Genomic DNA, 14444 nt, shown 5'->3' on the forward strand with positions numbered 1-14444 from the left:
TACCACCTATGGCATAATCGTACTGGAATGGATTTCTGCCCCTATGTATGCGCATTATATTACATTTATCTACATTTAGGGAAAGCTGCCAGCTGTCGCACCATTCATTAATCCTCTGCAGGTCTTCCTGGAGTACGTACGAGTCTTCTGATGTTGCTACTTTCTTGTAGACAACCGTGTCATCTGCAAATAGCCTCACGGAGCTACCGATGTTGTCAACTAAGTCATTTATGTATATTGTAAACAATAAAGGTCCTATCACGCTTCCTTGCGGTACTCCCGAAATTACCTCTACATCTGCAGATTTTGAACCGTTAAGAATGACATGTTGTGTTCTTTCTTCTAGGAAATCCTGAATCCAATCACAAACCTGGTCCGATATTCCGTAAGCACGTATTTTTTTCACTAAACGTAAGTGCGGAACCGTATCAAATGCCTTCCTGAAGTCCAGGAATACGGCATCAATCTGCTCGCCAGTGTCTACGGCACTGTGAATTTCTTGGGCAAATGTCACAGTGGATTTATTATATTCTAGAGCCATGTATAATATGCGGATAGTATAATGAATTAAAGAAAAGTTTTAACATATAATATTTAGTAAAAGAGCACTAACAGTAGAGCTTTTTCCGCTGCATGCTGCTGTTGGTACCGTTTTGCATGATGAAGGATTGGGCGTGAACACGATGCATCGTGAGCCGGTTGTGGGTAGCCAGTGACATCACTTGTTTGCAATTTCGTATGGTTTGTAAAAGAGTTATCTGGTATTTTATGTGATTAGTAGCAATTGAAGGTGGTTATTAGGTCCCACGCTAACCACAACCTCAGAAATCGTGCCATATCCGGGGAAAGAAAACCAAATATTTGCTGTAAAAAAGATTATAAATTTCATTGCTGGTCGTTTCACTGGCAGCAATTCAACCCGTGCTATTAGGTCAAACCCCAACCACATCCTCAGAAATCGTGACATAATCGGAAAAAAGAGAGAAATATTTGTGACTACCACGTACACTATGTTATCAAAAGTATCCGGACACCTGGCTGAAAATAACTTACAAGTTCGTGGCGCTCTCCGCCACAGGCCGTGCATTATGAACAGGTGCTCGATCGTGCTGAAAGATGCAGTCGCCATCCCAGAATTGATCTTCAACAGTGGGAAGCAAGAAGGTCCTTAAACCATCAATGTAGGCCTGTGCTGTGATAGTGCCACGCAAAACAACAAAGGGTACAAGCCCCCTACATGTACTGTTGGCACTACACGCTGGCAGATGACGTTCACCGGGCATTCGCCGTACCTACACACTGCCATCGGATCGCCAAATTGTGTACCGTGATTTGTCACTCCAAACAACGTTTTTCCACTGTTCAGTCGTTCAATGTTTACGCTCCTTACACCAAGAGAGGCGTCGTTTGGCATTCACTGGCGTGATGTGTGGTTTATGAGCAGCTGCTCGACCATGAAATCCAATTTCTCTCACCTCCCGCATAACTGTCATAGTGCTTGCAGAGGATCCTGATGCAGTTTTTAATTCCTGTGTGATGGTTTGGACAGATGTCTCCCTATTACACATTACGACCCTCTTCAACTGACGGTGGTCTCTGTCAGTCAACAGACGAGGTCGGCCTGTATGCTTTTGTGCTGTTCGTGTCCCTTCACGTTTCCACTTCACTATCACATCGGAACCAGTGGACCTAGGGATGTTTAGCAGTGTGGAAATCTTGTGTACAAACATATGACACATGTGACACTCAATCACCTGACCACGTTCGAAGTCCGTTGAGTTCCGCGGAGCGCCCCATTCTGCTCTCTCGCGATGTCTAATGACTACTGAGGTCGCTGATATGGAGTACCTGGCAGTAGGTGGCAGCACAATGCACCTAATATGAAAAAACGTATGTTTTTGGAGGTGTCCGGAGTCTTTTGATCGCATAGTGTATGCTATTAGGTCCCAACCAAACCACAGCCACGGAAATCGGGACATATTCGGAAAAAATAGCGATATATGTGTGCAGCCGAGATTATAAGACTGAGTGATTCTCATAGGTTACCTCATAATGTCAAACAACGAGAACGAATCGCCAGCAGCATTAGATAACGGAAGAACCGCGACACACTGTTACTACACTTTAGCACATTATTTCTTCCTACAAACAATTTCCAATAAAATGGTTGCGGCGGCGCGGTTCTTTCCGTCCCTTTACGACGGACCTGCACCTCCCTGTGAACATTGTCTCAGCAGATCAGTAGGAAAGCCGAATGAAACCTACTGTACTTCGACGTGAACCAGGCTGCGATTTAAGTCACTAATCTACGTTTCGGGAGAAAGTTTTCACACAATTGAAAGTTTGGAAATTTTGTCCTCAATTAATATATTCTGAAACTTTGGTGAACAAGTATCACTGCCAAGCCCGTGCTAGTCTTAACACAGTCACTCACAATCCCTTTCACTCACGTTAGCAAGTTTATGGTGTTGCACTTCCCGGAAACGTAATAGCTACAAGAATACTGATTGTTGTAGATCGATAATGCTCGCTAAATATTAAGTCTGTCGGTACCAAATGCAGACACAGTTTTTAGCCACCGACCTGCTCAATACGCCAAAATTCACTTAAAAATTCCTAAATTTCTACACACACGTCGGAATAATTATGCCGTCACTTTACCACACCTATTGATGTATGAAACATTGCTAGATCCGGCAACATATCGTTTCCATCGGAACTACTACTACACACGTCCGAACTGTTTCATGTCTAGGCTCCCACTCTTCCCTAGAACACGCTAAGTCTTCTCTACCAGCAGAGAAAAGCGCATGAAGAATATTGCTTTACCATTGGTCAGTTTACTCAACAGCCAATAGCAAAACAACATTCTTCCGCGTCAGTCCGCGCTTTTCATCAATAACCAGTGGCAAAATAGTAAACCTAACGACTGCACCTTTTACCGCCGTAATTATCTAATATGCTGAAGTTTTGTTTACGCATAAAGTTATTTACTATTGTTATTTATACCTGAATTAACTTTCCCTTTGCCATAAACTTACTTTACAAATACACTCCTGGAAATGGAAAAAAGAACACATTGACACCGGTGTGTCAGACCCACCATACTTGCTCCGGACACTGCGAGAGGGCTGTACAAGCAATGATCACACGCACGGCACAGCGGATACACCAGGAACCGTGGTGTTGGCCGTCTAATGGCGCTAGCTGCGCAGCATTTGTGCACCGCCGCCGTCAGTGTCAGCCAGTTTGCCGTGGCATACGGAGCTCCATCGCAGTCTTTAACACTGGTAGCATGCCGCGACAGCGTGGACGTGAACCGTATGTGCAGTTGACGGACTTTGAGCGAGGGCGTATAGTGGGCATGCGGGAGGCCGGGTGGACGTACCGCCGAATTGCTCAACACGTGGGGCGTGAGGTCTCCACAGTACATCGATGTTGTCGCCAGTGGTCGGCGGAAGGTGCACGTGCCCGTCGACCTGGGACCGGACCGCAGCGACGCACGGATGCACGCCAAGACCGTAGGATCCTACGCAGTGCCGTAGGGGACCGCACCGCCACTTCCCAGCAAATTAGGGACACTGTTGCTCCTGGGGTATCGGCGAGGACCATTCGCAACCGTCTCCATGAAGCTGGGCTACGGTCCCGCACACCGTTAGGCCGTCTTCCGCTCACGCCCCAACATCGTGCAGCCCGCCTCCAGTGGTGTCGCGACAGGCGTGAATGGAGGGACGAATGGAGACGTGTCATCTTCAGCGATGAGAGTCGCTTCTGCCTTGGTGCCAATGATGGTCGTATGCGTGTTTGGCGCCGTGCAGGTGAGCGCCACAATCAGGACTGCATACGACCGAGGCACACAGGGCCAACACCCGGCATCATGGTGTGGGGAGCGATCTCCTACACTGGCCGTACACCACTGGTGATCGTCGAGGGGACACTGAATAGTGCACGGTACATCCAAACCGTCATCGAACCCATCGTTCTACCATTCCTAGACCGGCAAGGGAACTTGCTGTTCCAACAGGACAATGCACGTCCGCATGTATCCCGTGCCACCCAACGTGCTCTAGAAGGTGTAAGTCAACTACCCTGGCCAGTAAGATCTCCGGATCTGTCCCCCATTGAGCATGTTTGGGACTGGATGAAGCGTCGTCTCACGCGGTCTGCACGTCCAGCACGAACGCTGGTCCAACTGAGGCGCCAGGTGGAAATGGCATGGCAAGCCGTTCCACAGGACTACATCCAGCATCTCTACGATCGTCTCCATGGGAGAATAGCAGCCTGCATTGCTGCGAAAGGTGGATATACACTGTACTAGTGCCGACATTGTGCATGCTCTGTTGCCTGTGTCTATGTGCCTGTGGTTCTGTCAGTGTGATCATGTGATGTATCTGACCCCAGGAATGTGTCAATAAAGTTTCCCCTTCCTGGGACAATGAATTCACGGTGTTCTTATTTCAATTTCCAGGAGTGTATATTCTACAAAAATCCCCTTTGTCCATATCCATACTTCGTCGAAATGTTCCCACAGTAATCCTACTACATAACTCGTTAAACAATTATCTTCATATTAACCTTAAACCACACTCACCCATCATTCATACTGCTAAAACACATTTATAACATTCTACATACATAAAAAGACATAACACTTTATGAAAATACTAGAACAGTTTATGAAAAACGTTCTATTACTTTAGTGCACTCTAGTGGGCACAATCAAAACTATAATCACAGTCCCCCTATCAAATATTGTCCTCTATCGGCTGATAAATAAACTACGTGCGCGTCCAGTCTAGCGTCACCATCTGTCACTATCCAGCTCTGAGACACATCTCCCACTTAACCGCCTCCAAGGCAGGATCGTTATACGGCGCTACGCCTCATGGTGTTTTTCTCTGATTTAGCCATGCCCGTGATGGTTGCCCCTGGCACTAGGCCCCCAATTCCTGTCCTATGTGACTTTCCGAGAGCCACGAAACCAAATCGAAAGGAACGGTTCTCGTAAAGGCATGACGCTCACTTGGAGTACGGTGCAGGTGTGGCGACTGGCGTGTGTTGTGCGCAGGGCGCATCGCGTGGGTGCGGTCGCTGTACTCGTACCTGTGGGAGCTGGTGCGCAGTGCGTCGTCGCACGCGGTGCTGCGCGGCATGGCGGCCACGGCCGACCTCGTGCGCAGACACGGCCACGTCGCAGCCGCGCAGCTCGCCTACGAGGCGGAAACCATCGACGCCTGGATGAACCAGAACGTCAGTACCTCTGTCATTTCCTTTTATACATATTGTATCGATACTTAAATCATTATCGGAAGTCAATAAGTGCCCTTCTTCCTATCCCAGATATCTAAAGGATAGTTGTGCAGTGTCGCTCAAATAGGAGTTAACCTGTTTGTTTTTCGTATAATAAGGACATGTAATTCATTTTATTTTAGTTTATTTCCTACTATTTACAAATGATCTGCCACCTAGTGACTAAGATACAGGTTGTATTTTGACAATATTTGATTGTACTCATACATAATATGATCATTATTTGTTTTCACAGTACTTCAGCGAAGCTGCATCTTTGAACACTAGGAAACTTAAAATTAATCAGGCAACGTAAATGTTTAAATAAACAATGTATGAAAAAGGTATAAAATTAGAAAGATGTAGAGTTTATACACTACTGGCCATTAAAATTGCTACACCACGAAGATGACGTGCTACAGACGCGAAATTTAACCGACAGGAAGAAGATGCTGTGATATGCAAACGATTAGCTTTTCAGAGCACTCATACAAGGTTGGCGCCGCTGGCGACACATACAATGCGCTGACATGAGGAAAGTTTCCAACCGATTTCTCATACACGAATAGCAGTTGACCGGCGTTGCCTGGTGAAACGTTGTTGTGTTGCCTCGTGTAAGGAGGAGAAATGCGTACCGTCACGTTTCCGACTTTGATAAAGGTCGGACTGTAGCCTTTCGCGATTGCGGTTTATCGTATCGCGACATTGCTGCTCGCATTGGTCGAGATCCAATGACTGTTAGCAGAATATGGAATCGGTGGGTTCAGGAGGGTAATACGGAACGCCGAGCTGGATCCCAACGGCCTCGTATCACTAGTAGTCGAGATGACAGGCATCTTATCCGCATGGCTGTAACGGATCGTGTAGCCACGTCTCGATCCCTGAGTTAACAGATAGGGACGTTTGCAAGACAACAACCATCTGCACAAACAGTTCCATGACGTTTGCAGCAGCATGGACTATCAGCTCGGGGACCATGGCTGCGGTTACCCTTGACGCTGCAGCACAGACAGGAGCACCTGCGATTGTGTACTCAACGACGAACCTGGGTGCACGAATGGCAAAACGTCATTTTTTCGGACTAATCCAGGTTTTGTTTACAGCATCATGATGGTCGCATCCGTGTTTTGCGACATCGTGGTAAATGCACATTGGAAGCATGTATTCGTCATCGCCATACTGGCGTATCACCCGGGTCGATAGTATGGGGTGCCATTGGTTACACGTCTCCGTCAACTCTTGTTCGCATTTGACGGCACTTTGAACAGTGGACGTTACATTTCAGATGTGTTACGACCAGTGGCTCTATCCTTCATTCGAATCCTGCGAAACCCTACATTTCAGCAGGATAATGCACGACCGCATGTTGCAGGTCCTGTACGGGCCTTCCTGGATACAGAAAATGTTCGACTGCTGCCCTGGCCAGCACATTCTCCAGATGTCTCACTGTTGTGTACATAGTTCCGCGTAGTCAGCACGTACACAACTTTCCCACTAGAGGGCGTCCCGCTGAGCACAACAGCGCAGGCGCAGCGCTCGTCCATCTCCGCACTATCAGATGGCGCTCCCATAGAGACGGACCAAATTCTGCTTCCGCCGATCCGCGTATTAATATGTAACGCAGACAATGAGATTGCTGCTAACGTAGAACCTTTTCTCCTCGCGGATCACACTCGCGTAGTGATACCTGAATGCGCGAAGTATTATAACGAGTGTACAGACCTCCGATTAGTCGGTCTGCATTTGTCTGCACCAGTCCGTACCAGCCTATAGTCAAGTTTGTCTGTGCCAAATAAGATTACTATATTCCTGTAAATAGCCATGAAGATAAATGAATAGACACTTTGTCAAGTATCAGAGATATGTGAGAATAAGATTAACGTACTAAGACCAAAGGAACTTCAGATTGTCAATTGTAAACAGCATCCAGAATCAAGTTATGTAACGTCAATGCTTTTTATTATTTTAATAAATGTGTGTGAGAATTAATCAAGTTCTGTTTAAAGTTGGTCACCGTCAATCTGCTACTCTAAGCGTGTAAGTGGCACTTCTATCGTCTGACCTAACGGCAGAAAATAAACACGACACGATAAGACCACGAGACATATTGCTGACACTCGCCTACTTCGTTAGAGCGACAAGTCAAATAATCTGATGGTGTGTGTACCGAAGGTCTTACAGTACGCACAACACACTCACCAATTGAAAACGTCTGGTCAATGGTGGCCGAGCAACTGGTTCGTCACAATACGTCAGTCACTACCCTTGATGAACTGTGTTCTCGTGTTGAAGCTGCATGGGCAGCTGTATCTGTACATGCCATCTAAGCTTTGTTTGACTCAATGCTCAGGCGTATCAAGGCCGTTATTACGGCCAGAGGTGGTTGTCCTGGGTGCTAATTTCTCAGGATCTATGCACCCAAATTGCGTGAAAATATAATCACATGTCAGTTCTAGTATAACATATTTGTCCAATGAATACCCGTTTATCATCTGCATTTCTCCTTGGTGTAGCAATTTTAATGGCCAGTAGTGTATTTATTGAACTATTGTGTGACAAACCATCAGGGTTTTTCGACTAATGCATCGGTGTGTGTGTGTGTGTGTGTGTGTGTGTGTGTGTGTACCTGTAACTTGCCGTCACATCCAATTTTAACACGCCTCGGATGCCTGGCAGTTTAGTATTTGTTTATGTCAGTGCCTAATAAATTACTCTAGCATAACATACAAGAAAATTTAATTCAGAGAAACGTATCATATGAAAATAATTTGTCGAAAATTTGAGAAGTGCCTGTCTCACACAATTCATTTAATAGCTGTAACAGCAACAAACTCGGGCCACCTTTACGACCTCGTAATTTAAACGATATAAAATTACCATTATCAGTTAGTACCTGGATTGAGAACACACGTCTGAAGACTAGGGTCATGCTATTTCTTTCAGTCATTTCCGCATACATTTGGGAAAGTCAGTTTTTCTGCTATTTCTTTCTTAGCGGAGGGTTTTTTGTTTCTGTTGTGCGTTACTTAAGTACCTGTAGTTTGTCGGTTCTGCCTGTGAACTCGCGTACTGTATCGGATTAGTTATTGGCAGTATGGTCGTCCTGTGACTGTGGGCCTTTACCTGGCTGGAATGTTTTCTGCAGGTGGCCAGGACATGCATCCCTTCCACGTGGTCGAAAAACTGCAAAGTATCCTGTGCTAAACACAGCTCGAAATTTTTAGAATTCCTTGCCATTTTCGAGAGTCCTCGTTTTCACACTGCCTTATTCTCCGAAAGTTAACTGAGAACTTTGGATATTGACATATATGTAAAAATAAAACTACTTGTAGTAACCGGTACTATGGGCTGGAGGAGAGGTGGCGTGAGGAATCAGGATGCCCTCCCACGCTCTCACACTGCCCGAAGTGAAGGTGTCATTCTGAGCGAAAAAGGGCTGAACATACGCCAAGGGACCTCGTAGCCGATAATGTCATACGACTATTTTACGAGCAATATGACTATTAACCGAAAATAAACTACTATCAGTCCGCATAAGAAATTATATGTCAGTTATTCAAAACCACACCTTGTATTATTAAAACACGTTTCCACATGGGTTCTTCTAATGAACTGATGTCTTGTATTGTAGGGAAGCAGCCTACTCACGCCGTAGTACATTCACATCAGTCTTTCCATTGTGTGCCAGCCAGTCCGCTGTAACTAGCCCTGACGTCATAAATGTTGCGCAATACTTTAAAAATCAAGCAAATAACCTAAAACGTTTCTAGCATGTCAGGAGTAATTCTAAATCAACATGTGTTGAATGTCAGTTCAATAACTTTAACCATTTTCGAAATTTGGACGTTTCTCTGTAAAAATCATTGGCGCAACAGAAAAGAGCTAGAGATTTAAAAATTTATATTTATATTCCTTTTCCACAATAATTTAATAGAAACAGTACTTCGGATCTCACAAATTAATATTTTAGTTGAAATTCATAATTTTCTGGTTTTTGTCTTAAAAATTAAGGAAGCAAGATAGATTATGTAGGCTAATAAATAAGGCTAGGATGTTTAAATTTAAGTAGAATGGAGATCCGCTATAATCATAAAGATGTGAGAAGTTTCAACTCAATAACTATAAAACTATAGCGATAGCGTATCTCCAAATGGCAAGTTCAGAGCTCGTATACTGCGTGCATTGTAATTAAATTAATTCTCTCGCCCAAAATATTTAACTTAGCCACGTCAAACTTTTATTATGATTACTTACCTGTGTGCTGAATGCACATTTAAATTGAGAGCTTCATCGGCCATCAGCAAAAGAAGCTATGATTTATACGGTAACTTAAGAAAGAAAACTGGCATTCTACGGATCAGAGCGTGGAATGTCAGATCCCTTAATCGGGCAGGTAGGTTAGAAAATTTAAAAAGGGAAATGGATAGGTTAAAGTTAGATATAGTGGGAATTAGTGAAGTTCGGTGGCAGGAGGAACAAGACTTTTGGTCAGGTGATTACAGGGTTATAAATACAAAATCGAATAGGGGTAATGCAGGAGTAGGTTTAATAATGAATAAAAAAATAGGAGTGCGGGTTAGCTACTACAAACAGCATAGTGAACACATTATTGTGGCCAAGATAGACACAAAGCCCATGCCTACTACAGTAGTACAAGTTTATATGCCAACTAGCTCTGCAGATGATGAAGAAATTGATGAAATGTATGACGAGATAAAAGAAATTATTCAGGTAGTGAAGGGAGACGAAAATTTAATAGTCATGGGTGACTGGAATTCGTCAGTAGGAAAAGGGAGAGAAGGAAACATAGTAGGTGAATATGGATTGGGGGGAAGAAATGAAAGAGGAAGCCGCCTTGTAGAATTTTGCACAGAGCATAACTTAATCATAGCCAACACTTGGTTCAAGAATCATAAAAGAAGGTTGTATACCTGGAAGAATCCTGGAGATACTAAAAGGTATCAGATTATATAATGGTAAGACAGAGATTTAGGAACCAGGTTTTAAATTGTAAGACATTTCCAGGGGCAGATGTGGATTCTGACCACAATCTATTGGTTATGAACTGCAGATTGAAACTGAAGAAACTGCAAAAAGGTGGGAATTTAAGGAGATGGGACCTGGATAAACTGAAAGAACCAGAGGTTGTAGAGAGTTTCGGGGAGAGCATAAAGGAACAATTGACAGGAATGGGGGAAAGAAATACAGTAGAAGAAGAATGGGTAGCTCTGAGGGATGAAGTAGTGAAGGCAGCAGAGGATCAAGTAGGTAAAAAGACGAGGGCTAACAGAAATCCTTGGGTAACAGAAGAAATATTGAATTTAATTGATGAAAGGAGAAAATATAAAAATGTAGTAAATGAAGCAGGCAAAAAGGAATACAAACGTCTCAAATATGAGATCGACAGAAAGAGCAAAATGGCTAAGCAGGGATGGCTAGAGGACAAATGTAAGGATGTAGAGGCTTGTCTCACTAGGGATAAGATAGATACTGCCTACAGGAAAATTAAAGAGACCTTTGGAGAGAAGAGAACCACTTGTATGAATATCAAGAGCTCAGATGGCAACCCAGTTCTAAGCAAAGAAGGGAAGGCAGAAAGGTGGAAGGAGTATATAGAGGGTTTATACAAGGGCGAAGTACTTGAGGACAATATTATGGAAATGGAAGAGGATGTAGATGAAGATGAAATGGGAGATAAGATACTGCGTGAAGAGTTTGACAGAGCACTGAAAGACCTGAGTCGAAACAAGGCCCCGGGAGTAGACAACATTCCACTAGAATTACTGATGGCCTTGGGAGAGCCAGTCATGACAAAACTCTACCATCTGGTGAGCAAGATGTATGAGACAGGCGAAATACCCACAGACTTCAAGAAGAATATAGTAATTCCAATCCCAAAGAAAGCAGGTGTTGACAGATGAGAAAATTACCGAACTATCAGTTTAATAAGTCACAGCTGCAAAATACTATCGCGAATTCTTCACAGACGAATGGAAAAACTGGTAGAAGCGGACCTCGGGGAAGATCAGTTTGGATTCCGTAGAAATTTTGGAACACGTGAGGCAATACTAACCATACGACTTATCTTAGAAGAAAGATAAAGAAAAGGCAAACCTACGTTCCTAGCATTTGTAGACTTAGAGAAAGCTTTTGACAACGTTAACTGGAATACTCTCTTTCAAATTCTGAAGGTGGCAGGGGTAAAATACAGGGAGCGAAAGGCTATTTACAATTTGTACAGAAACCAGATGGCAGTTATAAGAGTCGAGGGGCATGAAAGGGAAGCAGTGGTTGGGAAAGGAGTGAGACAGGGTTGTAGCCTCTCCCAGATGTTATTCAATCTGTATATTGAGCTAGCAGTAAAGGAAACAAAAGAAAAATTCGGAGTAGGTATTAAAATTCATGGAGAAGAAATAAAAACTTTGAGGTTCGCCGATGACATTGTAATTCTGTCAGAGATAGCAAAGGACTTGGAAGAGCAGTTGAACGGAATGGACATTATCTTGAAAGGAGGATATAAGATGAACATCAACAAAAGCAAAACGAGGATAATGGAATGGAGTCAAATTAAATCGGGTGATGCTGAGGGGATTAGATTAGGAAATGACACACTTAAAGTAGTAAAGGAGTTTTGCTATTTAGGGAGTAAAATAACTGATGATGGTTGAAGTAGAGAGGATATAAAATGTAGACTGGCAATGGCAAGGAAATCGTTTCTGAAGAAGAGACATTTGTTAACATCCAGTATAGATTTAAGTGTCAGGAAGTCGTTTCTGAAAGTATTTGTATGGAGTGTAGCCATGTATGGAAGTGAAACATGGACGATAACCAGTTTGGACAAGAAGAGAATAGAAGCTTTCGAAATGTTGTGCTACAGAAGAATGCTGAAGATAAGGTGGGTAGATCATGTAACTTATGAGGAGGTATTGAATAGGATTGGGGAGAAGAGAAGTTTGTGGCACAACTTGACTAGAAGAAGGGATCGGTTGGTAGGACATATTTTGAAGCATCAAGGGATCACAAATTTAGCATTGGAGGACAGTGTGGAAGGTAAAAATCGTAGAGGGAGACCAAGAGATGAATACACTAAGCAGATTCAGAAGGATGTAGGTTGCAGTAGGTACTGGGAGATGAAGAAGCTTGCACAGGATAGAGTAGCATGGAGAGCTGCATCAAACCAGTCTCAGGACTGAAGACCACAACAACAACAACAACAACAACAACAACAAAGTGGTGCATCACTAGCCCAGCGGCTAGTCGGGAGAGCCGATTTGATCAGGCGTTCCCTTAGCCGTTCGCACCGCGGCTTTGTATATAAGATCGCTGCGCGAGGAAGAAGGCCCCAGTTCTCTCCAGACGCTGAATAGCACACCATCTGTGTCGGGAATCGCGTCGCGTCGGTGTCATTGCTACCAACAGCCTCGGATGCCGTAATAAGTTACTCGGGATACGCCTAACCATGAAATCATTTTCGAGTGAAGTGTTAATTCTGGGATGACTTTAATAATCTATCTTCAGTTTGCGTATGTCGTTTTCACGTGCCGCTGCAGGACAGACATTCTACCATTATTTAGCGTGGCGTTTGATGAACATTATCATCAAATTATGGCGAGCATTCACTTAAACATTTAATTTGGACAGTTATAGTTGCATCAGCGCATTAGACTCTCAACTGCTCTGTTAGTCAGATTGTGTGGATCCTTTTTTTTTCATCTGTGACTTCCAGAAAATAGAGAACGTTTTTTTTTTCACGATCGTTTTTGATTATGAATCCCAGACAATTTCCTAATTCCTCAGAGCTTTAAGCTGTAGCTCGAAGTGTATTTCTCAGATGAAGTGGGCACTAGGAATTCTAATTACAGGCTTCACGTTTTGCTAATCACTTTCTGGTTGCCAATATTGTAGTTAGAGAGCCAGTGTTGAGAACGGCAAAAGACAGCATAAATAATAGGAACATTTAATATAACAATTAATTCCACTCGCCACCCCACATATGGTTAAAACGGCAAGGAATGCATCTTTTCTACAAACAAAACATTTTTATTGAATAACAACAAAAATAAATTCCACTCGCCGCCCCACAGTATGATGTCATCCCATCCTTTACTCCGTCTCTCCCACACTTGCAGGCATAAATCCTGTGAGGCTATCCGTGGACTCAACATTAGTCCACAGGCGAGATCAGTCATTATAAAATTGTTGGATTATACATGAGGGCTCTGCTTGATGCAATGATTGGCTTCATTCCCTAGCTGTAAGCAGTTAACGTATAATATGCGTATACAGGCGAAACTACCACAGAACACTCACAGGGTTCTGTCACAAATGTCAAAAATCGACAAGTTTTTATGCAGGGCAAATTAAGGAGGAGAAGCCACATAAATCTTTTTTAGGTGAAAGTCAGATGTCTGAAGAAATTCTGATGAAATGCAAATAACCCTTTAACTCTGTTGGTACCTTCGTGTCAATATGAACCATAAATTAGTTCGTTTTTCCATAACGCTTATGTATTGAAAACATTCGCTCTCGAAATTTAATGCATTGTTTTTTCTCTTTCCATTGTGCGTAGCTTAAAGCGCAATTGCAGAAAAAGGGTTTTCTCCCCCTTGTTATACCTTAATGTGTTACACTTGTGATCACAGATAAGACGAGTCATTATAAAATAGTTGGATAAAACACGAAGGCTCTGACCTGGATATTCAAAAATTCACCACATATAAGATTATCGGCAGTAGAATTTTACTTCTACTTGTCTGAGTTACGTGCAAAGTGTTCTTTTATATAACAATGCATATCTTTGTTTGCTGTTTGTCTTGATCAGCACAATGCAGAAACATAAGGAAACAAGCAACAGAGAAGACAATAACCGAAAAATGATATTGGACTACTATGCAACTTATGGAGCAGTAAACACTTTGGATCAGTTTATTGCTACCTACAAATGCTAGAGAAAAATCAACAGTTAGTGAATGATAAATAGCTATGCCTAAAACTCTTTTAGTATGCAGAGAAATCTATTCAGGGAGGAAAAGAAGTATTCTTTACAAAACAAAAATATTTCCTGATGAACTGGAAGACTCCTAGTCACCCTTTTATTGAAGATAGAAGAAAGGTGTCATGAAATGAACATATAGCGGCCACTCAGGTTAAAGAAT

The 14444-nt window shown here is 43.2% G+C and overlaps 1 protein-coding gene across 1 annotated transcript in view; it reads left to right on the forward strand.

Moving 5' to 3' along the window:
- Window positions 1-14444, forward strand: part of LOC126249493 (dynein axonemal heavy chain 5) — an 856962-nt gene that overhangs the window by 170635 nt on the left and 671883 nt on the right. The window contains 1 exon segment of the mRNA XM_049951144.1: window positions 5069-5250. Coding sequence (XP_049807101.1) covers window positions 5069-5250 — 182 coding nt within the window.

Source organism: Schistocerca nitens, chromosome 3 (assembly GCF_023898315.1).
Source record: "Schistocerca nitens isolate TAMUIC-IGC-003100 chromosome 3, iqSchNite1.1, whole genome shotgun sequence".
Taxonomy (NCBI): domain Eukaryota; kingdom Metazoa; phylum Arthropoda; class Insecta; order Orthoptera; family Acrididae; genus Schistocerca; species Schistocerca nitens.